Genomic DNA, 25,200 nt, shown 5'->3' on the forward strand with positions numbered 1-25,200 from the left:
TGAAAACTTCAAACACATGTGAAAGGACAGTGACCCCCCACACACACACACAACGTACCCCAAACACAGCGAGCACCAATCGTTTCCTTTATCCCCACACGCCTCCCACCTCATTCATTTGAAGTAGATCGCAGATATCACGTCATCTCTGCGTTTCATAGAGTGTCGCTAAAAGATAAGGAATCCCCTTCTTAACCACAACCACGGGACTATCATTACACCAAAATTTTTTTTTAAAAAACAAACAAAACAAAACTCAAGGCTCTTTCCCTAATACCATCAGGTATACAGTCAGTGTTCAAAGTGCTCTGATTGTCATAAATAAATGTGTGTTTACATACGTACATACACACGTATGTTACGATTCACTTGTTTGAACAGGATTCCAGAGAAGGGTCACACTTTGTGCTTGGTGTGAACCTTGACCTTTCTTTCCCTTGCACTGTATTTGTGGAAGGAATAAGGTCATTTTCTTGTGGGGTTTCCTCTAGTCTGGACATACTGGCTGTGTCTGTGGTGTAGTTGAACGTATTCTCTGTAAACTGGAAGCTGACCTCATCCCTGGAGGTCTGATCGCTTTTCAGGCACAGTTTTTCCAACAAGACAACAGTCGGTGGCTTCCCGTCCTCCTGCCGTGGGGCTCGTGACGTCGGGTTGGCTCCACGTCTGTGATCTTAAGTGACGTGGATTCTCAGCTCCTGGTCCCTCTAACCTGGTGACGGTCCATCGCTCCTTCATCCAGCCAGCAGGCAGCCTCCTGCGAAGAGAAAGTCGCCCTCGCCTACCACGTGCTTACCCGCTAGGCCAGTACCTGTAGGATAAATGCCAGAGTTCTTCAAAATAGTCATGAGTTTTCCTTCCCTTGCCCCGGCTCCTCCAAAGGGGATCCTTGGTGAGGTCGTTGTTGCTTTGAGTATTATTTGATCAGAACATGCATGATCGATACAGAACATTCCAGCTAGAACATTCCATGCTCCTTGTGCCATGTTGGCCAGCGGGAGCCCTCAGATTGGCCCCTGTGTCCTCTGTACCCAGCCCAAGTGGCCTGCCTCCTTTTGCTGTGACCCCGGGAGACCCTGACGTCTCCTGCCCTAAATCGGGCATTGCTCCTGGGAGACCCAGGTTCCTGCCAGTAGGAAATGGTACTTAGACACCGTTGTCTGGAGGCGAGGTCTGCTTCCTACGAGTGGTTTGATCATCGTTTCTAGGGCTTTCGTCCAGTGAGCTGAAGATAGAATCTTTTTTTAATTTTTTTTTTAAGATTGAAACAGGTGAGTTCACACTGACATTTCCAATCCAGATTCAAGACGGCGGGTCTTTTTACGCCCCATTCACCTCACATGTGAAATGTCTCCCCCCACGCTGGAAAGCCACTTTCCGTGACCTCACCATGCTCGCTTTTTGTCCTAGCACCAGAGTGACACTCAGCCCCACCACCAACAGGGCGATGGCTGAAGGCAGCGTGGGCTGTGATGTCTGTGCTTCTTGTCCTGAGTAGATCCCTCTGGGATCTGTAAGGTCATCAGATATACCCCTCTGGGATCACGCCCACTCTGGTCTTTTGTTTCATTTCACTTTGGATTTTTAGGAATTGCTCTTTTAACTTCGTTTTTTAAATAATTTTGTAAATGAAATATGTACCTGGTTCCAAAGTCAAAACTACATAACAAGGTATAGACAGTTCTAGGGTCTCTCAGACCTCCTCCCCCACCCTCCGCAGTAGAGAATCGGGCCCTGCACACCCGGCCCTGCAGCTGCTTCTCTGACTCTGCGTTGGTGTGTCCTGGAGAGACACCAGAGCAGCTCAGAGGCCCGACTCCCTTCCGTGTAGCTTTTCCACCCTGTGCACAGGGGAATTTGGGGGTGATTCCAGCCTTTTTGCGATTTCAATTAGCTTGTCTTTTTAAATTTTTTTTTTAATTAGTGCTAAATCTTTTTTTTTTTTTAATAAAGTTATTTATTTATTTATTTTTGGCTGCGTTGGGTCTTCGTTGCTGCGTGCTGGCTTTCTCTAGTTGCAGCACGCAGGCTTTCTCTAGTTGCGGCGAGCGGAGGCTACTCTTGGTTGCGGTGCATGGGCTTCTCACTGCGGTGGCTTCTCTTGTTGTGGAGCACGGCCTCTAGGCACGCGGGCTTCAGTAGTTGTGGTTCGTGGGCTCTAGAGCACAAGCTCAGTAGTTGTGGCTCATGGGCTTAGTTGCTCCGCAGCATCTGGGATCTTCCCGGACCAGGGCTCGAACCCATGTCCCCTGCATTGGCAGGTGGATTCTTAACAACTGAGCCACCAGGGAAGTCTGTTTTTTTACTTTTTGAAAGACTTATTTTATCCCACATCTCTAAGTGTTTTCAAGTGAGAATGATCCTTTCTTCCTTCCTTCTCCTTCCTTCCTTCCTTCCCTCATTTCTTTTTTTCTTTTAGAGTAAGCCCTCCATAAGACCAGAAATAGAAGACTCATGCTTTCCTTCAGTAATTAAAAAATATATGTATTAAGTTAAAAAAAAAATAAAACCACGTGGGCCCGTCCTGGGCGCAGCGGTGAGCAGGGAAGATGCAGGCACCCACATCGGGGCAGGATCTGCGGAGCGGAGTGACAGGCCTTGACGAGGGTCTCCCGGGGGCAGTGGGGCTCCTGGGAGCCTGGAACAGGGGCTGCTGGAGGAGGTGACCTAGTAAAGGGTGGGGGTGTCTCCCAGACTTAGCAACTCGCATGAGCAAAGGCCCTGGGGCCAGAGACCCCGTTCGCTGCAGGGAGCTGGTCACTGCGGAATCAGGCCCGGTCACGGGCCCTGCTCACCTAACGAGATTCTCCCCCTCCTGGCAGCACTGCCCCCAGAGCGCCTGCCCCCTCCCTGCTCTCGTCTCGCCCTCCGGGCCCTGACAGGGGCCTCCCCGGCTCAGTGTTGCTGGGTCAGGACTCTGCAGAGGTCTGGGGACTCGGCTGGCCAGGGGGTGGCCCTGACCCCTCAGTGCGGCTGTGTTCCAGGCATTCTCTACGGCACCATGACCATGGAGCTGGGCGGCAGAGTGACCGTCGAGTGTGAGAAGAACAACTTCCAGGCTGAGCTGGAATTCAAGCTCAAGGTAGCACTGGCCACAGCACCTCAGCCACCCAGGGGCCTTGGGGGGCGTGGGGCTTGGGCTGGGGAGAGGCGAGGCCTTGGGTGGCCCCCTCTTGCCCTCTCAGTGCCCCAGGGATGGTTTCCTGAGCAGGTGCACATGGATGAGCAGCTCCTGGCTTCCCTGTAGCACAGCGGGGCTCGGAGAGGGGAAGGGGCTGCCCACAGGCCACACAGCGGAGCTAGGACAGGCCCAGGCCCCTTCCCCACCACGGGGCACAAAGCCCTGGCAGGGACCCAGCACCCTTGAGCTCAGGCTGGACCATGGGCGAGCGTGACCACCTCCAGCTTCAGTCCCGTCCCAGCCGGCCCCCCATGCACTGGGGCTGGGAGCTCACCTCCCGCCCACCCATGAGGAAGGTGCCCCTCCTCCCCAGCTCCACGAGGGGGGCGTGGCTGCCGCCCTCACCAGCGTCATAAGGGCATCGTCTTGGGTGTGTCCCCACAGCCCTTCTTCGGGGGCAGCACGAGCATCAACCAGATCTCCGGGAAGATCACATCGGGCGAGGAGGTCCTGGCGCGGCTCACGGGACACTGGGTGAGAGGCCACCTCCGGGCAGGCGCGGGTGGGCCCGGGAGCAGCAGAGGCCACGGCTGGTACCTCTGACCTGCCCGGCTGTCTGGGGCAGGACAGGGAAGTGTTCATCAAGGAGGAGGGCAGAGGAGGCGCCGAGCTCTTCTGGAACCCGAGCGAGGAGGTCCGCGGGCAGCGGCTGAAGCGCCACACGGTGCCTTTGGAGGAGCAGACAGAGCTGGAGTCGGAGAGGTAAGGCCCGGGCGCTGCAGGACCCCTGACCACGGCTGGGGTGGCCGGGCCGGCAGCTGCTGTCTCCTGGGTGCACGTCCCCTGGATGTCTGTGGCAGGGAGGATGGACCTGAGTGGACCTTTCTTGGCAGAGGACACATCCAGCTGTGGGCAGCTGGAGAGAGAGCAGGGGAGGCCTGGGGAAGAGCAGGCTCCGGGGCAGATGACCTGCAGTCCACAGGGAGGGCCCTGCTGGTGGCAGGTGTGCGTCCAGCATAAGAAAGAACCATCTCAGGGTAAATCAACAGTGCCCAGGAGACCCGGGCACCCTGAGAGGCAGTGAGCTCCCTGTCACTGGAGGCAATCAAGTGGAGGTTGCTCTGAGGCTCCCCTCTAGTGTGAGGGGACGGGACTGCCCAGGTCCCCCAGCTCAGAACGTGTGCTCCGCTCGCAGGCTCTGGCAGCACGTCACCAGGGCCATCAGCGAGGGTGACCAGCACAAAGCCACACAGGAGAAGTTTGCCCTGGAGGAGGCACAGCGGCATCAGGCCCGAGAGCGCCAGCAGAACCTGGTGCCCTGGACGCCGCAGCTGTTCCACCTGGACCCCACCACCCAGGAGTGGCGCTACCGATACGAGGAGTGAGTGCTGGCAGACAGTGGCCTGGGCCCCGCGGTGGGCTGGGTAGCAGACCCCCACCATCCTGGCCCTGGGTGATGGGGAGGGAGGGTCACACAGGGGCTGCACACAGGTGCAGGCAACGGTCACTCCCCTGGGGGTCTCCGGTCCTGCTGGGAGGCTGAGGACTGGGCCGGGCTGGGGCCCCCTCACTCCGAGGGCCACCGCCCCTGCCAACAGACACTCTCTGGACCCTCCAGCCACAGCCCCTGGGACCCCCTGAAGGACATTGCCCAGTTTGAGCAAGACGGGGTCCTGCACACCCTGAAGCGGGAGACCATGGCCCGCCAGACCACCTTCCTGGGCAGCCCGGGGCCCAGGCACCAGGTCAGCACAACCCCAGGGCCCCTGCTGGGTCCCTCCAGGTGTGGCCCCATGCCCACCCTCACACCCACCTGCCTGGCCCCCTCCTCTGGGTCCCCCACCCTGGCACACTCTGACCCACGTCCTAGCAGGGTCTCCTCTGGCATCCCCATGCATCCCTGTCCTGCCCTTCCCTGCCCAGCATGGGGCCTGGACGCCTGGATTTGCGGGACGCCCAGTTCCCAGGGCACCCTGGTGTTCAGGGCACTGTGCCAGGGTGTATGGTCCTGGCCCATCAACCCCCAGAGCCGCCCTCTGCGGTGCGGGCAGCATGCTATCCCATTCCACAGATGAAAAAACGGAGGCTCTGGGCAGCCCAGGGACTCGCCCAAGTAGGAGCAGGAGACGGCACATTTACCCAGATGCCTGGGCCTCAAAAGTGTGGGAGAGAGGGTGGGAGGTGCGGGGGAGGGCAGGTGGGAGGTTCCAGGAGACACGAGGAAGGAGAGCTCCAGACAGAGGTGCCTTTTGAGGGAAGCCTGGAGTGGCCCCCACCACGTGGGCAGGTTCCACGTGTGGAACAGCACACACTACACCAGCTAGGCACCCACGGTGCACACGGCCGGGGGGGCACGGCCCACCCGGGGCAGGGAGGGGCGGACTCCCCATCTTGCCCAGGGGCCCCAATTTTCCCAGCAAACAGGGGCCACAGTATCTCACTAGCCACGTGTGTCCCACCCACCCTTCCGCCACATTCCGCGGCCCCTCGACCTCGACCAGATGACCCCAGCCCCTCGCACACGTGTCCACCTGACGCCCCTCTGCATCCTCCTCCTTCACTTAAGCCTTTCCAGTCGCCTCAGGCCCCACCAAACCCCAAAACCTGTCCCTGCAGCAAAGTCTACCTGGGTGGACTGCCCCACCCTCCATCTCTGTCTGCACCTCCCATCGCTGACCCCACCCCCCCCCACTGCCCCCCCCCCCATCGCTGACCCCCCCCCCCAGCGCTGACCCCACCCCATCGCTGACCCCACCCCCCAGCGCTGACCCCACCCCCATCGCTGACCCCACCCCCCAGCGCTGACCCCACCCCCATCGCTGACCCCACCCCCCAGCGCTGACCCCACCCCCATCGCTGACCCCACCCCCCCATCGCTGATACACATCAGAGCCACAGGGCCCTAATGCAGAGCGTCCAGGCACCATCCTGGGCCTGTCTGTTGGACACAAGCCTGCTGTCACCTGGCCACTCCTGTACTCAGGGGGCTTGTTTGAGGCCGGCCAGCCTGGGGGTCCCTCCATGATGGGGGAGCCCTCAGCTCACACACTGAGCGGGTCCCTGGCCCCACCCCCATCATCTCCGCATGTACTGGGCAGGACCTCGTGACGGTCCCCAGGCCGCCGCAGAGGGGCCAGCAGTCTGCATTACCCCTGAGGACCCTGAGGCCCGGGGGGAGTGAGGCTCCAGTCCAGGCAGGCCAGGGCCAGACCTCCTCTGTGCACCCTGAGCCAGCAGTTCCCTCCTCTGCCGGCCACCTCCTCTGGAGCTGCCCTGGCATAAGCCCACCACGTCCCCAAGGCCAGCGACACCCCAGCAGGTCCCCGAGGGCACGGCGGGCGCACGAGGGTGCGGTGGGTGTGGGTGAGCTCCCGGCCACAGCCGCTCCATCTCCCTCCAGGGGTCTGGCCCCGACCGGCGGCTCCGCAAGGCCAGCGACCAGCCATCTGGCCACAGCCAGGCCACCGAGAGCAGCGGCTCCACGCCCGAGTCCTGCCCAGAGCTCTCTGACGAGGAGGAGGACCGTGACTTCGCTCCCGGTGAGCCCTCCTGGGCCAGGCCCTCTTCAGGGCGGGAGGACAGAGAAGCCGAAGGGCAGAGGGGGGTGTGAGAGGGGCAGGGCTCCCGAGTCTGCACCCAGGGGGCGGGGCCAGAGCGAGGGGCGGGGCTGTGACCTGTCCATCTGTCTGTGACTCTCCGGATTGGCTCCTGCCTCTCTGCCCCCTGCCCTCAAGGGCGTGCCTGTCTCCCCAGCTTGGTTCCCGCCTCTGGGCGAATCAGAGGCCAGCGGAGCCCGGGGTTCCCTCTGGAAACATCCCTCGGCACCACCTCCCTGTGTTATTAGCTTCACCTGAAGGCTCCTGTGAGGTGGGACACGGCCCCACGACCCCACCTGCCGGCTCCCCAGACATCCCCGCTCATCCTCACTTCTTCCCCCCACCCCGTGTTCCCTTGTCCCCCGGGTCCTGCGTCCCAGGCTGCGAGAGCCCGTGCCCTCGGTGTGGGAAGGAAGCGTGGCGGCTGCAGTTGCTGCACGAGGGGATCCTGTCCATCCGGGAGGCCCAGCAGGAGCTACATAGGTGGGCCATGCTCGGGGGTCCAGCCGGGGCTCCGGGTCAGAGAGCAGGAGAGCCAGAGCCGGCGGGGGGTGAGGGCAGGCGTTCACCTGCACTGTCACTTGGGCTAGAACCCTCAGGACTTCAGCCGGTCTGGCTACTGGGCGAGGACAGGGGACCTCCTGGGTTCTGCCCTCTGCGAGGGGCGGGCAGGGCAGAACGCGGTGTGTGAACAGGCTGAGCTGGCAAGGAGGATGCTGGGTCTGGCGGGGGCTTGATGGAGTCCAGGTGAACCAGGGCAGGGCTGCCCGTGCTTGTGGCGGGTGGAGCAGACAGAAGCTGGAAGGAGGTGCTGCCAGCACCGGCTCCCCCGAGGATGCCTCCTACCGCCCCGCGGTGGCCCCAGCTCCAAGAATAGTGGGTCCTCAGGAACAGCTGGGTGAGTCATCTCGGGGAAGACTGGGAACACACTCTATTTGCCGGCACCAGGAGGCAGAGCCCTGCTTGCCAGCTCTGCCCCAGAGCCAGGCTCCCGGCTCCAGCAGGGCTGCAGGACTCCCGGCCTGTGGGACCTCGGGCTGTCCCTGCCTCAGTCTCCCCATCTGTGAACTGGAGTGACAGCAGTGGCCCTGGGGTGGGAAGAGGATGGAGCAGAGGGCTGAGCTCTGTGCCTGGCACCCAGCAAGCACTTAACCAGCTGTTAGCTGGAGCCGTCCTCGGAAGCCTAGAATTTCATGCCTGTGACCCACCCATATGTGGCATAGAGGCGTTTCACACCGTTTTAGCACCCCACTCCACTGCAGGCTGTGTGGGGCTGAGAGAGGGAGAGGAATGCTGTCTCCATGGTCAGGGAGGGCTTCCTGGAGGAGGATGCAGGTGGGCAGGGAGGAGCTGCAAAGGGGGAGAGCAGAGGCCAGCACTGAGAGCAGAGGGCACCACAGGTGGGCCGCTGCCAGGAGAAGGGCGAGTCAGGTGAGGGGGCGGAGATGGTGGAGCTGAGCCCAGAGGCCGTGGGAGCCGGGAGGGTCGGGGTGGCCATCTAGCACCACAGGAGGAGACTAGTTGCCAGGCGGGTGGCTGGGAGAACCGCCAGAAGCTTCTGCTGAGGTCCAGACACACACTGATGTCAGAGTCCAGGGCGGGGCTATGGGTTTCCTGGGCTGCCATACAGAGTACCACAGGGAAGCAGCTTCAACCACAGACATTTACCTCTCCCAGTCCTGGAGGCTGCAAGTCCAAGATCAGTGCAGGGCTGGTTTCTCCTGAGGCCTCTCCTCGGCGTGTAGACGGCCGTCTTCTCCCTGGTCCTCACGGGGTCGTCCCTCTGTGTGTGTCTGTGTCCTGACCTCCTCTTCTTATAAGGACAGCAGTCCTACGGGATTAGGGCCCATCCTAGTGGCCGCATTTTACTTTATTCACCTCTTTAAAGGTCACATCTCCAAATACAGTTGCATTCTGGGGCGCTGGGGGTCAGGATTCCAACAGAGGACTTTGGGGGACACAGTTTAGCCCATAACAATGGAGGTGGGAGGGAGGATGTAGGAGGCCCAGCTCCCCCAGCCCTGACCGCCCCCCCCCGGAATGTGTGCCCAGGAAGCGCAGCGCAGCCACTGTGCCCTGGGTCCCTCCCCCCCCATTTGCACCCCGGGGCAGGGATGTGCCATCCTGCCTGGGCTGGCCCCCGCTGAACTGCGGTGCCCTATCATTCCAGGCATCTCTCGGCCGTGCTGAGCTCCACGGCACAGGCCAGGCAGGCACCGGCCCCGGGCCTCTTGCACAGTCCCCGCTCGTGGTTCCTGCTCTGCATGTTCCTGGCGTGTCAGCTGCTCATTAACTACATCCTCAAATAAGAGCCCTTCAGGGACGGCGTGGGCATCGCCTGCAGAACTCGGGCAGCCCCAGCCTCCCTCCCAGGCACCTAGCACTTTAAGCCAGCCCCGTGGAGGCAGAGACCCAGCGAGCACGGCCTCTGTGGACAGAGGGGCCCACGGCGGCACAACAGCAGGAGGGACCTGGGGGGCCACACGGGGTCCTCCCGGGGAGGTGCTGGCCTTAATGCTGAAGCCAAATGCCACATTCGTCGTGCACTGCACTCCCTGGTGACCTCGTCCCATCCTCCCTGGTCAGCCTCAGGGGATTGATGGTGGAGGGGCAGGAGAGCCTGCAGGGCTCTGGATGTCCCCCAGCAGGGGTGAGTGGGGGGCGTTGAGGAGCAAGCCGGGACCCCAGGCCCTCCTTGGCCTAACACACAGGCCATCCCTTCCTGAGACCCTGCCCACATTGCCGTGGAGGGGCCACAGGTGGGCTGGGGGCGCCAGCTGGGCCGCTTTGGAGAGGGCGCTTGGGGCTTTATTCTGCCTTTGTGCTGTCTGGACAGAGCCCAGCTCATATACCTACAGGACCCGCCCCACCTCCCTCAGCCAGGACATGCCAAGCTGGGGCGGGCACACGTGAGCACGGCGTGCCTGGGGACAGCGTCCCCGGCCCGGAGCCTGAGTTGGACACTTTGCTCAGATTGATGCACGGTCTTCTCCTCCCACATGTTTTTAATAAACGCAATCGCAATATTTTAGGCAGGCTGCAAACAGCGCCTGGCGTCTGGCCTCCATTCCTGTGTCAAATGCCAGGGTGTGTGTGTGTGTGTGTGTGTGTGTGTGTGAGAGCATCTGCACATGTAGATACACACGGAGCCTTAAACTATGTTGTGACAGCGTCATCTGAGCTGACTGTCCAGTTTATGTACCCACGTTCTTACCCTCCCCCAGTTTGGGGACATGTCTTTGCTCCATCCCTTGAAATAAACAAGACACACATATTGTGTGTGTTGTCTTCTTGGGGAACTTCTGGAAACTGGCGGGGGTGGGATGTCTTTCAGGGGAGAAACTCAATGCCAGCAGAAGCTGTCTGGGGCAGGAGGGGCCCAGGGAAGGGTCTGAGGCCCTGAGGATGGAGGGAGGAGGTCCATGAAGGATGGGGGTGCAGTTTGCAGGGAGCGGTTAGAAGCAGCCCACCCTGCTGAGCCAGCGCCAGGAAGCTGGGGTCCTGTCAAACAGCCACTGAGCCAGCTGAGGACACGGGAGGGGCGCTGCCCACCGGGGCCTCCAGGGTGGCCCTCAAGCCCATTTGGCCTGGTCCCTTCTCCACAATAACAGCCCCCTCCCTGCCCTGCTGCCCCCAGCCCAGCCCTTCAGTTCCACTGTGGCCACCATTCCCAGTACTCACAAACACCAGGGCCAGGTGAGTGGGCCTCCCTTTTCTGGGACAGCCCAGGATACCCCTGAAGGGGAGGGTGGGGACAGCTGACCGCAGACCCCATGCACCACAGTACAGGGAGACTGCAGCCCAGCCCTGACAGTACACGAAGGAGGAAAGACAGAGGGAGAGGCCGCAGGACAGGATGGACTTGGACTGGGGCCGAGGAAGGGGCAGGTGGGCACTGCCATCCCAGCCCTCATGCCTGCACCAAGCAGACGGGACTCCCAGGATCCCGCATCGAGGGCAGTCCCCCTAGACTGGCTCTGGATCCCATGTGGTTGTCCCTCCCTGCTGAGGGTGGGTGCTTTCCAGGTGGAAGTATTCTGCACCTTGTTACTGAGGCAGATTGCTCTGGACCCAAAGCCCTGGGCCACCTATCTTGCACCCTGACCCCTTCAGAGCCAGACGGGGCCACCCTGCTGCAGCCTGATCCACCAGCCCCTCCAACCCCTGACCCCTGCAGCCTCGGAATCGCCTCCAGAATTCTCTTTATGTCCTTGGTAGGCCAAGAACTACTCTAAATAACGAGGAAAAGAAAGCTGGGTGGGCATCGTCCCAGGGGAACAGGTGGCCAATGCCCAGAGGGGTGGCTGCAAGGGCATCACGCAGCCCCTCCGTGCACTAAAAACCTGGACGTGGTTTCAGGGTCCATCAGCCAACTCTTGGGTGTCCAGATGCTGGTGGTTAAATCTAGAATGATGTAGGGTCCAGAGCTGGGCCTCCCACCCTCACGTCCACTCAGCACCCATTTCCCCGCCCCACTGACAGTGTGCCTGGCTTGGCTCCCAGGGCATCTGGGCGGGACGAGGATGTTGCAGCTGGACTAGGAGAGTGGAGGCTCAGGAGGGCCTGTGCGGGTGCCCCACCTCACCCTCTAGGAGACTCAGAGCAGCAAAGAGAGAGGCTGAGGAGATGCACTTCCTGGGGACACGGTGACAGTCACCTCACCTTGTCACCTCCTTGGGTGAACAGCCAGCAACCTCTAGTAGGAAGAACTTCTAGCAGAAGCGACCTGGGTCCCGGACAGGGCAGAGAGACTCAAGCAGCTGAGAGGGGCCCCTGGAGTACGGGATTCCGGGTGGGGGCGGGGGACGTTGGAGGAGGTTGAGGAGATGAAGGGGCGCGAAGCTCCCTGTGGATGTGCCTGGGCTGCATCCTGCTCTCCCCACGAAGGAAGGGTCTCCTCCCCTTGAATCCCTCTCATCCACCTCACCCGCCTCCCTCATCAACGTCGCTCCCGCGGGCAGCTCAAAAGATGCTGTGGGCTGAGGCGGGGAGGGAGAGACAGACGCTCGGTGTGCGGCGGCCACCCGAGCCCAGGTCGGAGCCCCTGGGGCATCTGGGGCCGAGGGCGCAGGAGGGGCGGGTGAGGGGGGACCGGCGGTCGGCAGCGTGCTCGCCCAGGAGGGGCTGGGGAGGGGGGCGCGGCAAGCGAGGCGCTCCGTCCTTTCCTTTGCAGCGGGGGCTGTGCATACACCCTGCCCTCCCCGCCCCCTCGGAAGCGACTGGGCAACAAGTTAAACTTGGGGGGAGGGCCGGGAATGGCCGTCCCGGGGGCGCCGAAGCCCGAAGCCCATCGGTGGCCCCGGCGCGGCGACGGCCTGGGCTGAAGACCTCGGCATCTGAGGCGGGAGGCGCGGGGGCCAGGGACGGGCAGGGCCGAAACGTGAGTCTAGGACCACCGGTCCTAGGCATCTTCTCCGCGGGGCCGACCTACGGGAATTCGGGGAAGCGGAAAGTACCGCTTCCAGCAGGGAGGCGCGGCAACTGGGAGGCGGAGCCCGTGGGTGGGGCGAGGGGAAGGCCGTCCGCTCCGATTGGGTACTTTGGTCAGAAGCTCCCCTCCGATTGGCTGTGAAGTCAGAAACTCCTCAGTGAATGGGGCCCGGGGGTCGACGGGTAGCCTGGCTTGGAAGTGTGACCGCAGTTGTCAGCTCGTCCGAAGAGGCGTCGCGATGGAGCCCCGGGCGCGCGGTGTCCTGGCGGTGCTGCTGCTGCTCGCGGCGCAGGTGGGACGGCGGCGGAGGGGCTCGGGGAAGGGAGGAGTCTGAGAACGGGAAGGGGGCTGTGGCTTGGGCGCGCGTCCGGAGCGAGGATGACCCGGGCGGCGGGACATCCCGCACCCGGATTCCCATCCCGAGCAGGTCTCAACGGGAAGTTTCCTGCACCCAAAGGCCCAGCAGGCGGGGCCGAGCCCGCTGCACATCCTTGGTGACTGAGCGCGGGGAGCCCCAGTGGAAGGGGCGGGGCATGCGAGGGACGGGACTGCGGAGGGCCGGGGCTGCGGGGGGGGGGCTGTGTGTGTGTGTGTGTGTGTGTGTGTGTGTGTACATTCAAATATATAATACAAAGATGTACACATTCAGATACACATACACACTCAGATCCCCGTTCCCCACCCATAGACAATATCCTTTCTTAACACAGTCTATATGCAACAGGTGAAACAATTGACTATAGACTAGAAAAAAATCAAATACTAAATTCCAAAGGTTTACTACCACAAAGGGTCTAGTTCTGGCCATGCAAATAAAATAGGCGCCCACCATCGAAGTAGTCAACAAATCCACATGCATTTGGGAACTAAAGAACATATTCCCCCCAAATATTACTGCTCTGTATCGCGAGTGGAACAGCATGGAGATGCTCCCCCGAGGAAGCCCACTTCCACGAGGGAGGCAGTGCTCCGGGTTGGGGGGTGACTGCCACTCCTTGCTCAGGGGTCTCGGTGTCTGCGTCCATCAGGAGCAGAGGCATCTTTTGATAATGCCAATCTCTTTCTGATTGAAGGTGACCATGGCAACCGGGGAGACCCGGTGTAACCCGGGGGAGTATGAGGTTACCAGCCTTTGCCGCTGCAGCAAACTCTGCCCGGCTGGTGAGTCTGGGACCACTTCCAGAGCCTTCCGGGGCAGACCCTGCCTGGGAGGAGGGAGGCCGCAGTCCCTTCGAGCAGAGCTGGGGGCTGCCTGTGGGGAGTACCTGGCTGTCTGTGGGTGGGAGGGCCTCTCCTGGGCAGCTGCCCAGTGCCCCACCTCTGCACCCACCTTGGGGGCTCTCGTGTGAACAGAGTGGTGTGTGCTTGTTTTGAGATGGGTGAGGTGAGTTCAGCAGGGCTTGGAGGACAGAAGTGGTGGCCCATGCCCAGGCTGGACACGCCCACCTTCCCACCCGCACCCCATCCACACTCAGACGGGTGTGCCCACGTGATCAATGAAAGTCCCTTCACGGCCTCCTCTTGTAAGGGTCCAGCCACACACCTGTACCATCACCATGGGCATCGTCCACTCACACACACCTGTACACGTGCCTCATTTTATCCGGGAAAGTGTGCCTTCCGGGGCTCCTGGTTCAGAGACCAAACACCCAAAACCTGGACACTCAGCCCCATATCCTCCCCACACACACCCGCGCACACCCACCAGTACACACACTACATACATCTATACACACACATCCATGCATTCACACGCACACCTACATGAACCACATGTAGGAAAGAAAGGGACACAGTTGGTCCAACATGAAATCTTGTGACCTCTGCCCAGCATCCACATACTGCATGTCATCAGTAAAAGCCAAGGGACAATTCAGGTCCCCGGTTTCTGGGATACCTGTGGCCTCGGATCAGTCCAGAATGTTCCAAGGAGACGGGAGGAGAGGGGTGGGTACTGTGCAGGGCGTCTGGCCTCCAGGTACCTTGGGACCTCCTCATGCAGAGGCCTCAGAGACCAGGCAGGGTCTGCGGCAGAGCAGGACAGCCCTGGACACCCACCTCCCCTCCGTGTACCACCTGCCACAGGCTACTACGTCAGCAAATACATAGACCAGGACCACAGCGTTGGAGAATGCAGGGAGTGCGAGTCTGGAACCTTCCGGGCCCACCCCAGTGAGGAGAGCAGCTGCGTGCCGTGTTCCCAGTGCCGGGAGGGTGAGTGGGCTGCCGTCCAGGCAACGTGCCCCTGTCGACTGGCCCTGTGGGAACCTCACCAAAGGAAATTATCACAGAGGAACACGGGGATGGGGCTGCTAGAGCAGACATCACAAAGTGCTTGGTTTTTGTTTTGTTTTGTTTTTTTGCGGTACGCGGGCCTCTCACCGCTGTGGCCTCTCCCGTTGTGGAGCACGGGCTCCGGACGCGCAGGCTCAGTGGCCATGGCTCATGGGCCCAGCCGCTCTGCGGCATGTGGGATCTTCCCGGACCGGGGCACGAACCCGCGTCCCCTGCATCGGCAGGCGGACTCTCAACCACTGCGCCACCAGGGAAGCCCCGAAGTGCTTGTTTTTATCATGATGCTGTGTGTATTGGCTAAAGAATCAACCTACAGGTCATTAGGATTTCAGAGTTGCTATGTATAAGGATGATATACAGAAGTTCTTCCAAATCTCTGTATATCGGTGACATTGTTTTTTAAAATGTAATTGAAAAATACCACTTCCATTAGCAAAAAAACCCCCAAACAAACAAGATTCTTTGGAATAAATCTAGCAAAGCATGTGTAAATGTGTAAGTGAACAAACAACATTTAAGGAAATCTAAATATGGAGAGGAATACCACAAGATAGTAAGCAGGAAGGCTCAACATTTTGTTGGGGGGTTTTTTGGGCCACACGGTGTAACTTGCAGAATCTTAGTTCCTGACCAGGAACTGAACCTGGGCCACAGCAGTGACAGCGCAGCGTCCTAACCACTGGACAGATAGGGAACTCCCTCGGTGTTTTAAAAATATCAGTTTTCCCAGGAATGGTTCTTAGATTTAGTGCATTCCCAATGAAAATCCCAACAGAATGTATCAACTTATCATGCCATACCCCTTAAGTAGATACAATTTTTATTTTTAAAAAGTAAACTATCCCAATAGGAGATTTCATAAAACTGGCTATGCTGACAGTTGCCAAAACAACTTCCTTCTTTCCTAAAGGAGGAAAACAAGATAGCACACTGGCTCCCCCAAGTACTAGGACTCTGTACAGAGAGACAGTTCAGCAGTGTGATATTCACGTGGGGGTGGACAGTGGGCCCCGTGAAAATAGCCCCGTAGATGTGAAATGTGGGGTGTGGCCCCATGAGCGAGCCCGTCACAGGCGAAAGGCGGAATCCCCCAGTGATGCTGGGAGAGACCGTTCAGTGTCCACACTGAGTAGTGCTCTTCTGATCTTTGTGGGGCAAACGAGATGGACAGAATGATTTGGGGGTGTTTCTGAGCAGTTGGCCCTGTGCCCCAGCCCAGATTGCAGGGCCACCCACGGGCCCCTCCACAGACACTCCAGATGCAGGGGATGAGGTCTGGCTGGTCCCTGTCTCCATCCCTGCTGGGGAAGGAGGGGGGGTGAAGATTCTGAGGCTTTGACTACGAACCTGGACGTGGCCGGCATGGGCAGGACAGAGTCCAGGCCCCTGTGACTGACCCTTGGCCTTCCCTCCAGCAGATCAGGAGGTGGTGACTGAATGCTTCCCAACTAGCGACCGGCTATGCCAGTGCAAGCAGGGCAACTTCTACTGCGACTCCATGGACTGCACAGAGAGCTGCTTCCGGTGTAAAAGGTGTTGGCCTGGGGTGTGTGAGCTGAACAAACAGGCCTGGGCATGGGTTCCCTTCCTCCATTCACTGCCTGTTTGGCTTTGGGTCACTTATTCTTCCGCCCCCTTCCCAGAGCCTCCGTTTTCCCATGTGTAAAATGGGGCTAATGGTAGCACCTGCCCCACAGAGGTGTCCTGAAATTAAGTCAGACAAGTCACCTGGATGTTTCCACCTGGTGACGGACTGGAGTCAGTGCTCATTCCTTCCTTCCTTCCTTCCTTCCTTCAGGTGTGATCATGAGCCCCGCTGTGGCCTGCAGGTCTTATGGCAGGCCTGGCGCCCCCAGCCATGGTGGAGACCATCCCAACACCTATACAGTGACAAGCCCATGAGGGACAGAGGGGATGCTAGAGACAGCTCTCTAGAGCAGATGCCCCGTGAGGGAGGGAGGGAGGAAGCTCCAGGCAGAGAGGACGGCAGTACCACGCCCTGAGGCAGGGTGGGATGCCCACTGTCACGGTAAGAGTCTCCTGGGGCTGCTGTAACAAAGCACCACAAGTGGGTGGCTTTTAATAAACAACAGAAATGTATTCTTTCACGGTTCTGGACACCAGAAGTCCGAAATCAAGGTGTCAGCAGCCGTGCTCCCTCCGAAGACTCTCAGGGAGGAATTTCCCTCGCTCCCTCAGCTTTCCATGTTGCCGGCAGTCCTTGGCGCTCCTTGGCTTGTAGACGCATCACTTCAATCTCTGCTTCCACCTCCGAGTGGTCTTCTCCCTGTGCGCTTTTGTGTATCTGCATCTTCACGTGGCCTTCTCTCTGCCTGCATACAATTTCCTTCTTGTAAGGACGCTGGTCATCGATTCAGGTCCACCCTGATCCAGTATGACCCCATCTTAACACGATTACGTCTGCAGAGACCGCATTTCCAAATAAGGTCCCATTCTGTGGTTTCGAGTGGGCACAGATACTGGGGGGACTTTGGGGAAGACACTTACAGCGGTAAAGCCACGTGTAAAATCGCTCACGTTTGTAGACTCTTAAATACAACTCAGACCGTGTTGAACTGTTGGCTTGGGGACCGGACAAGTCCAGAGTAAGGACTGCCCTCAGGTCTGGTCTGATCAGGGCTCTGGCTTCTCTGGACTTGCTTGCCTGTCCCCTTCTCCATGAGCTTCATCTTTAGGCTGACTTCCCTCTTGGTAGAGATACGGCTACAGCAGGTCCAGTCCTCATAGCCACGCACATCTCTATCCGGGAACAGAGACAGAGGGAGGCCCCTCCCCTATATATCAGAGAATCCCCAAGCTTTATTCCCATTGAGCCAATTTGGGCCAGATAGCCCAGGAAATGCCAGATACTGATGGCCTGAAGCCTGGTGGGGCAGCACAGGACCTGGGGCTGGTCCCTCGAACCCCTGACGGGTGGGTTTTAAGAAGGATGCTTTGGGCTGGGCCTGGGCGGGGAGAAGTAATGCTCAGGGTTTCTTTATTCTTCCTCTCAGGTGTGAAGACAGCACCATCCTTCAACCCTGCAACGCCACAAGGGATACAGTTTGTGCCTTAAAAATTCATCCAGAGGCTGGTACGGTCTGATTCTGTCTCTTAAATCCATAAAAGTAAAAAGTTGAGGCTCTGTGGGCCCTAAGGTCCCTGTTGTCACAATTCAACTCTGCTGCTGTTGCTTGGCTGTGTGTGAATAAAACTTTATTTATAGCAGTGGGCAGGACTTGGCCCATGGGTCACCGTTCATACACTCCTGTCTTGAGTAAACAAATAGAATCCTTGGGGACAAGCGGTGGCTCTGCCATCCTTGTCCCCATGTTGGGGCCGTGTCGGGTCAGGCACTATTTTTTTTTTTTTTTTTTTTTTTTTTTTGCGGCACGCGGGCCTCTCACTGTCGCGGCCTCTCCCGTTGCGGAGCGCAGGCTCAGCGGCCATGGCTCACGGGCCCAGCCGCTCCGCGGCATGTGGGATCTTCCCGGACCGGGGCATGAACCCGCGTCCCCTGCATCGGCAGGCGGACTCTCAACCACTGCGCCACCAGGGAAGCCCCATTCTTTTTTTTTATTATTGAAGTATAGTTGATTTACAATATTGTGTTAGTTTCTGGTGTACAGCAGTGATTCAGTTTTATATATATATATACATACACATATTCCTTTTCAGATTCTTTTCCATTATGGTTTATCCCAGGATACTGAATAAAGTTCCCTGGGCTATACAGTAGGACCTTGTTGTTGGTCTATTTTATATATAGTAGTGTGTATCTGTTAATCCCAAACTCCTAATTTATCTCCCCCTCATCCCCCCTTACCCTTTGGCAATCATAAGTTTGTTTTCTACATCTGTGAGTCTGCCTCTGTTTACTAAACATGTTCATTTGTGTCATATTTTTAGATTCCACACATAAGTGATTTCATGCGGTATTTGTCATTCTCTGCCTGACTTACTTCACTTCATGTGATCATCTCTAGGTCCATCCAGGTCCCTGAAGATGTCTTGCCCATTTTTATATTCGGTTGTCTGGGGTTTTCATTTTCTTATTTTTGATGATTATTTATAAACATTGGTTATTATTTATAAGCTTGGGATACAAGCCCTTTGTATCGGATATCTGCACCCACCTCTGCCCCCGAGGGTGCCTTTTTACTCGCTTTATGGGGTCTCTTGTGGACAGAGGTCCTTCATTTTAATGAGGTCAAGTTTGTGGCTGTTTTCCTCTATGTTTGGTACTCTTCCTCTCCCGGGTGAGAAATCTTTGCTCACCCGGAGAAAGTATTCTGCTCTGTGACCTGCCAGCAGCTTCGTGGTCTTACCTTTCTCTTTTTCACCCTACACGAACCTGGAATTGGTGTTTTGCGAGGTGTGAGGTAGGGGTCTAGGTTCAGTGTATGTTTTCCCACTGCACATATCGACTACCCCGTTTTGTGTTTTGAAGACGATCCCTTCCCCGCCCTCAGTGTTACTTGGTCATAACTGAGCGCCGTGTCCATCTGGGCTTCCTGTCTGTCTGTTCTGGGGCCAGTGCCACTTTCCTGCCAGCCTTGACATTGGAGCTGAAGTCCCCCTTGCCTCCTTCCACAGGGTCGTCAGGCCACCCTTGGACTCAGCACATCCACTGAGATTTAAAAATCAGCTTGTCAGTTTCCTTCTGTTTTAAATAACATGCAAGGACCTTTTTTCTTTAAATTTTTACTGGAGTATAGTTGATTTACAATGTTGTGTTAGTTTCAGGTGTGCAGCAAAGTGAATCAGCTATACATATACATATATCCACTCTTTTTTAGATTCTTTTCCCGTATAGGGCATTACAGAGTATTGAGTAGAGTTCCCTGTGCTGTACAGTAGGTCCTTGCTGTTTATCTACCTTATATATAGTGGTGTGTATATGTCAATCCCAGTCTCCCAATTTATCCCTCCCCCCTCCTGCACCCTGGTAACCATAAGTTTGATTTCTGCATCTGTAACTCTCTTTCTGTTTTGTACGTAAGTTCATTTGTACCCTTTTTTTAGATTCCACATATGAGTGATGTCATATGGTATTTGTCGTTCTCTGTCTGACTTACTTCACTCAGTATGACAATCTCTAAATCCATCCATGTTGCTGCAAGTGGCATTATTTCGTTCTCTTTTATGGCTGAGTAATGTTCCATTGTATATGTACCACATCTTCTCTATCCATTCATCTGCTGAAGGACACTTAGGTTGCTTCCATGCCCTGGCTATTGTGAATAGTGCTGCAGCGAATACTGGGGTGCATGTGTCTTTTTGAATTATGGTTTTCTTCAGATATATGCCCAGGAACGAGTTTGCTGGATCGTATGGTAGTTCTATTTTTAGTTTTTTAAGGAACCTCCATACTGTTCTCCAATATGGCTGTACCAGTTTACGTTCCCACCAACAGTGCAAGAGGGTTCCCTTTTCTCCACACCCTCTCCAGCACTTGTTGTTTGTAGATTTTCTGAGGATGCCCATTCTAACTGGTGTGAGGTGATACCCCACTGTAGTTCTGATTTGCATTTCTCTAATAATTAGTGATGTTGAGCATCTTTTCATATGCTTTTAGCCACCTGTATGTCTTCTTTGGAGAAATGTCTATTTAGATCTTCCACCCATTTTTCGACTGGGTTGTTTGTTTTTTTAATATTGAGTTGCATGAGCTGTTTATATATTTTGGAGATTAATCCTTTGTCCGATGATTCATTTACAAATATTTTCTCCCATTCTGAGGGTTGTCTTCTTGTTATGTTTATGGTTTCCTTTGCTGGGCAAAAGCTTTTCAGTTTAAGTAGGTCCCATTTGTTTATTTTTGTTTTTATTTTCATTACTGTAGGAGGTGGCTCAAAAAAGATCTTACTGTGATGTACGTCAAGGAGTGTTCTGCCTGTGTTTTCCTCTAAGGGTTTTATAGTATCTGGCCTTACATTTAGGTCTTTAATCCATTTTGAGTTTATTTTTGTGTATGGTGTTAGAGAGTTTTCTACTTTCATTCTTTTCCGTGTAGCTGTCCAGTTTTCCCAGCACCCCTTATTGAAGAGGCTGTCTTTTCTCCATTGCATATTCTTGACTCCTCTGCCATAGATTAGGTGACCATGGGTGCGTGGGTTTTTCTCTGCCCTTTCAATCCTGTTCCATCGATCTATAATTCTGTTTTTGTGCCAGTACCATACTGTCTTGATTACTGTAGCTTTGTGGTATAGTCTGAAGTCAGGAAGCCTGATTCCTCCAGCTCCATTTTTCTTTCTCAAGATTACTTTGGCTGTTCGGGGTCTTTCGTGTTTCCGTGTACATTGTAAAAATTTTTCTTCTAGTTCTGTGAAAAATGCCACTGGCAATTTGATAGGGATTGCATTGAATCTGTAGATTGCTTTGGGTAGTATAATCATTTTCACAATATTGATTCTTCCAATCCAAGAACATGGTGTATCTGTCCATCTGTTTGTGTCATCTTTGATTTCTTTCATCAGCATCTTATAGTTTTCTGAATACAGATCTTTTGCCTCCTTATCCCTAGGTACTTTATTCTTTTAGATGTGATGGTAAATGGGATTGTTTCCTTGATTTCTCTTTCTGATCTTTCATTGTTGGTGTATAGGAATGCAAGAGATTTCGGTATATTTATTTTGTATCCTACAACTTTACCGAATTCATTGATTAGCTCTAGTAGTTTTCTGGTGGCATCTTTAGGGTTTTCTATGTATAGTATCATGTCATCTGCAAACAGTGACAGTTTTATTTCTTCCTTTCCAATTTTTATTTCTTTTTCTTCTCTGAATGCCGTGGTGAGGACTTCCAAGACTTTGTTGAATAATAGTGGCGAGAGTGGGCATCCTTGTCGCCTTCCTGATCTTAGAGGAAATGCTTTCAGCTTTTCAGCATTGAGTATGATGTTTGCTGTGGGTTTCTCGTATATGGCCTTTATTATGTTGAGGTAGGTTCCCTCTATAACCCGCAAACACTTTTAAAGGCTATTAAAACACCAGAACAGAAGGCAGAATGAGGAAGGGCCTGATCAGAGAATAAAGAAGAGCCTTTAAGCAGAACAGTGGCAACACGGGAAAGACTCGCTCCTCCCTCCTCTGTCCTGGGGGACAGATTGCATCAGGGTGGCCGAGCGTCCACGGCTCTGATGGGCCCGCCCCGCCCCCCGTGTCTGTGCGTCCACGGCTCCTGTCGGCGCTGGGAGCTCAGCAGGGTGAGACGGAGACACCCCAGTGGTCACGCCAGAGGTCTCCCCAGGGTGGACCCTGCCCTGTCCCTTGGGCCAGCGTGGCCCAGCCCTACTGCCATGAGGACTGGCCATCCCCTCCCTCCTCCCAGCCTCCTCCGGGCTCTGCCTGCCGCTGGCCCTGTAGTAAATCCCGCAGCTGCGACCACTCACACCTGAGCCCCGTCCCGGGATGCCAGGGCCTCTTGCTGCTCTGCTGGCCGGTCAGACCTCCTGCTGCTTCCAAGGATGAGAGCAACAGCCCAGGGCCTCTGAGCCCAGGTCCCGTCTGAGCAGGAAGGAGGAGCCTGTCGTGCCTCCTGCCGGGGAGGCTCGTGGCGACAGTCGTCAAGGGAGCACTTCGGGGCCTGGGGAATGGCGGTGCTGCCACCACGCCCAAGAGCTGCACGTCACTTGGATGGGGTAAGCGTGCCTGGCACTGCGACAGCATTCTCTGTTTTGCCTCCTTGCAGGAAACCTAAAGTGGGCGTGGATCCTCCTTGCTGCGACTGTGGTCCTTTCCATCGTCACGGCCATCATCACCGCCATCACTCGCCGCTATAGAAGAAGAGGTAAAGCAGAGTCACGTTGATCCTTGAGGAAACCAGGTCAGCAAGGGCACCAGGAGCTCAGAAGTGGGGGCCTGGGGTCAGTGGTTCCTGACGGGAGCCTCTCGTTTGAACACAGCTCTGCTCACTTTCCATCTCGGGGGCCCTGCATGTGTCTGGGCTCGGAGCCGCCCGCGGCGTGCTCCCCGACGTGCAGGGCTTGAGACCAAAATCGCAGGGCAGCTGCTGGGGACAGGTGTCCAGGGCGCCGGGGGCCGGGAAGCCAGGAGAGACGGGTGCAGCTCCAGCCAGGGGGTCTTGGAGGAGGCGGTCCCTGGGTGCTGGGGAAGCTTACCAAGTAAGTGCCCCTCCTGTGTTTTCCCAGCTGCGTGTTTTTTCCAGTCGGTTGTCGGTTTTGGGAAACGTAAGTCCACTTTCTTGACTGTGAATTCGAGGCATTTCCTCTCCTCACAGAAGTTGCTGTAATAGTTAATATCAATTGTTTTCTGTTCTTTCTCTTCTTTTTGATTTGCAGAAAATCCAAAGGAGCCAGGCAGCCCTGTAAGTATCCCCTGGGATTTGTCCAGTGAAGCCCCAGGAGGTGGAGGGGTGGGGGACAGCCCCAGGCCTTCCCCGCTGCGTCCACATTTAGCCTGTGCAGTGGTGTCTACGCCCCCCTTAGCAGAGCCCTGGAACATCTGTGCTGGAAGATTTAAATTCTGCTGAGGCACAGGGGACAAAAGGCTTTCTTTGGTATCCCAGGGCTGCTGAGACAGATCCCCATAGACGGGGGGCTTAAAACATTACGAGCTTACTGCCCCACAGTTCTGGAGGCCAGAGATCCGAAGTCAAGGGGTTGGCGGGTTTGGTCCCCTCGGGGCTCTAGGGGCAGGTCCTTCCTCGCTTCCCCTGTTTGGGGCTGGACTTGCTTGGCACTCCTTGGCTTATGGGCGCGTCACTCCAATTTCTGCTGTTTTCACACAGCCTCTCCCCGTGTGTCTCTGAATCTCTCTCCTTTTAAGGGCACTAGTCATAGGATACCGGTCCCACTCTTATCCAGTATGACCTCGGCTGAAGAGACCCTATTTCTAAATAGGTCCCATTCACAAGTACTAGGGATTAGGATGTGGGTCTATCCTTGGGTGCCCACCATTCAACCCACCACAGGCTTCTCTTGGGATCCCCCGAGGAGTCGGTGGCAGAGCAGGGACCTGACCCTGTGCAGTGTTCCTCTCGAAAATTGCACAGGCCTTGCTTACCTGTCAGACAGTTGGCATTTCTTTTCCTAAAAGTGGCTTGGAAAGGGCCTGTCCTGCAGGCTCCTGTCACCAGAAGAAACGACTTTGTTCTTTAGTCACCTAGAAGCAGCCAGCCCAAGGAGATGCAGATGCCCATGGACCTTGAGAGGGGCCAACCAGCCCCTGGTGTGGAGACCAGGCCGATGTTGGAGGTAGAGGACTCAGCCCTGGCGCCCGAGGCCAGGACTCACCCGGGACCCTCCAAGGACGCTGGGGAAATCCTTGAGCTACAGGAGCTGGGGGCCAAAGGAAGTCCAGCAGCCCCAGAGCAGACACTACAACAGACTCAAGCTCCCGAGACCCCCAGGCCCCCAGGCCAAGCAGAGGTGTCCCCTTCCCTCCACAGCCTGGAGCAGGTAAGTGGACCGTTGGGAGGGTCTGAATGATGACCAAGCCCCTGCTCGCTGAGTGCAGGGCTGTGTGTGGCGCTCTTGCAGAGTTCTTGTCTGAGTTTCCTGAGGCTGATATAACAAAGTCCCACAGCCCAGGGGCAGGGAGGAGGGTGTTTAAACATCAGACTTTTATTGTCTCATGGTTCTGGAGGCTGGAAGTTGGAGATCAAGGTGTCGGCAGGGTCACTTCCCGCCGAGGGCTGTGAGGGGGAATCTGGTCCAGGCCTCTCCCAGCTTCTGGTGGTTTCCGGCAATCTGAGGTTCCTTGGCTTGGAGGAGCATCCCCCCATCTCTACCTTCATCTTCACGTGGCCTTCTCCCTGTGTGTGAGTCCCTCTCCAAATTTCCCCTTTTTATAAGGACCCCAGTCATATTGGATTAGAGGCCACCCTAGTGACCTCATCTTAACTTGATCGTGAGCAACAATGCTGTTTCCAAGTACGGTCACAGTCACAGGTACTGGGAGGACTTCAGAACCTTTGCGGGGACACAGTTCAACCCATAACCTTCCCCAACCCTACCTGCTGTCTGAGGGTGTAACAGGGAAGAGCCAATTCTGACTCCATGTTGGATCTGTTTCTTTGACTTTAGCCATTGCTTTTCATTGCTTTTATTATTACAATCATCCATAATGGCCTGCCTCGGGGAACCCTGCCCCTCTGCCTGAACATTAAACTAAAGTGCCTCTGTTCAGCTCACAGGGAGACAATCTGACCCCGCCCACCTGTGAATGGCTGCAAGAAAGAAGAAATTAATGCATCCCCTCCTCAGTTCCAGGAGATGATTTGCAAGACCGACGGTCCTCTTTACTTTACTTCCCCACCGCCTCTCCCTCTCTATTCTGCCTTTTTACTTTACTTCCCTGTCTGATTCTATAGAAGAAAATGGCACCCAGACTCCGATAAGGTGGTTATTTTGAGACATAAGTCTGCCATCTTCTCGGTCTGCCGGCTTTCCGAATAAAGTATTCCTTGTCTCAACACCTCATGTCTGACTTATTGGCCTGTGTGCGGTGAGCAGCGCGAGCTTGGACTCGGTAACCAGGGGACCATGGCACCCAGGGGGGCAGAGGCTCAGCGTGTGTCCTCGCTGGGCCCCAGGGCTGGGAAACAGCAGGACCGAGGAGGCACAGCCCGTGGTGCTGGACCTGAAGCCTCCCGCGCTGTCAGCAGAGCTGGGCCAAGCACCCCCTGGGTGCCGGGCTTGGCATCTGGAGAACACGGGGCTTCAGGGGCAGCGTGTGCGATGGATCCCGAGATGGGTGGGATTGTCCCCGGTGGGCCGTGTCCAGCCGTGCACA

At 56.4% G+C, this 25,200-nt stretch overlaps 2 protein-coding genes across 8 annotated transcripts in view; both read left to right on the forward strand.

Annotated features, from left to right (window-relative positions):
- The window catches only part of OSBPL5 (oxysterol binding protein like 5), a 68,372-nt gene extending 58,384 nt beyond the window's left edge, over positions 1–9,988 (forward strand). For all 7 annotated transcript variants that reach the window (XM_029207335.1, XM_029207332.1, XM_029207334.1 and 4 more), the window contains 8 exons: positions 2,985–3,082; positions 3,566–3,655; positions 3,747–3,883; positions 4,317–4,502; positions 4,740–4,866; positions 6,522–6,660; positions 7,098–7,200; positions 8,888–9,988. In XM_029207335.1, the coding sequence (XP_029063168.1) occupies positions 2,985–3,082; positions 3,566–3,655; positions 3,747–3,883; positions 4,317–4,502; positions 4,740–4,866; positions 6,522–6,660; positions 7,098–7,200; positions 8,888–9,026 (1,019 nt within the window). In that variant the 3' untranslated portion in view covers positions 9,027–9,988. The remainder of the gene's footprint in view (positions 1–2,984; positions 3,083–3,565; positions 3,656–3,746; positions 3,884–4,316; positions 4,503–4,739; positions 4,867–6,521; positions 6,661–7,097; positions 7,201–8,887) is intronic.
- Positions 9,989–12,341: 2,353 nt separating this feature from the next.
- LOC114887383 (tumor necrosis factor receptor superfamily member 22-like) lies at positions 12,342–24,875 on the forward strand. Its single transcript, XM_029209053.1, has 10 exons — positions 12,342–12,440; positions 13,222–13,309; positions 14,234–14,362; positions 15,862–15,976; positions 17,458–17,537; positions 22,136–22,234; positions 22,596–22,634; positions 22,746–22,771; positions 23,565–23,864; positions 24,595–24,875. Exons 1-10 carry the CDS (start codon positions 12,387–12,389, stop codon positions 24,628–24,630), a joined length of 966 nt encoding a protein of 321 aa, XP_029064886.1. The 5' UTR covers positions 12,342–12,386; the 3' UTR covers positions 24,631–24,875.
- Positions 24,876–25,200: the final 325 nt, after the last annotated feature.

This window comes from Monodon monoceros, unplaced genomic scaffold (genome assembly GCF_005190385.1).
Source record: "Monodon monoceros isolate NGI ecotype Baffin Bay Population unplaced genomic scaffold, NGI_Narwhal_1 Super_Scaffold_7, whole genome shotgun sequence".
NCBI lineage: Eukaryota > Metazoa > Chordata > Mammalia > Artiodactyla > Monodontidae > Monodon > Monodon monoceros.

Excerpts from the sequence above, each read along its gene's own strand:
- LOC114887383 (XM_029209053.1), top strand. The coding sequence starts at position 12,387 with ATGGAGCCCCGGGCGCGCGGTGTCCTGGCGGTGCTGCTGCTGCTCGCG. Across the intron at positions 12,441-13,221 it reads TGCTGCTGCTCGCGGCGCAG|GTGACCATGGCAACCGGGGA; the intron begins GTGGGACGGCGG and ends TTCTGATTGAAG. Across the intron at positions 17,538-22,135 it reads AAAAATTCATCCAGAGGCTG|GAAACCTAAAGTGGGCGTGG; the intron begins GTACGGTCTGAT and ends GCCTCCTTGCAG.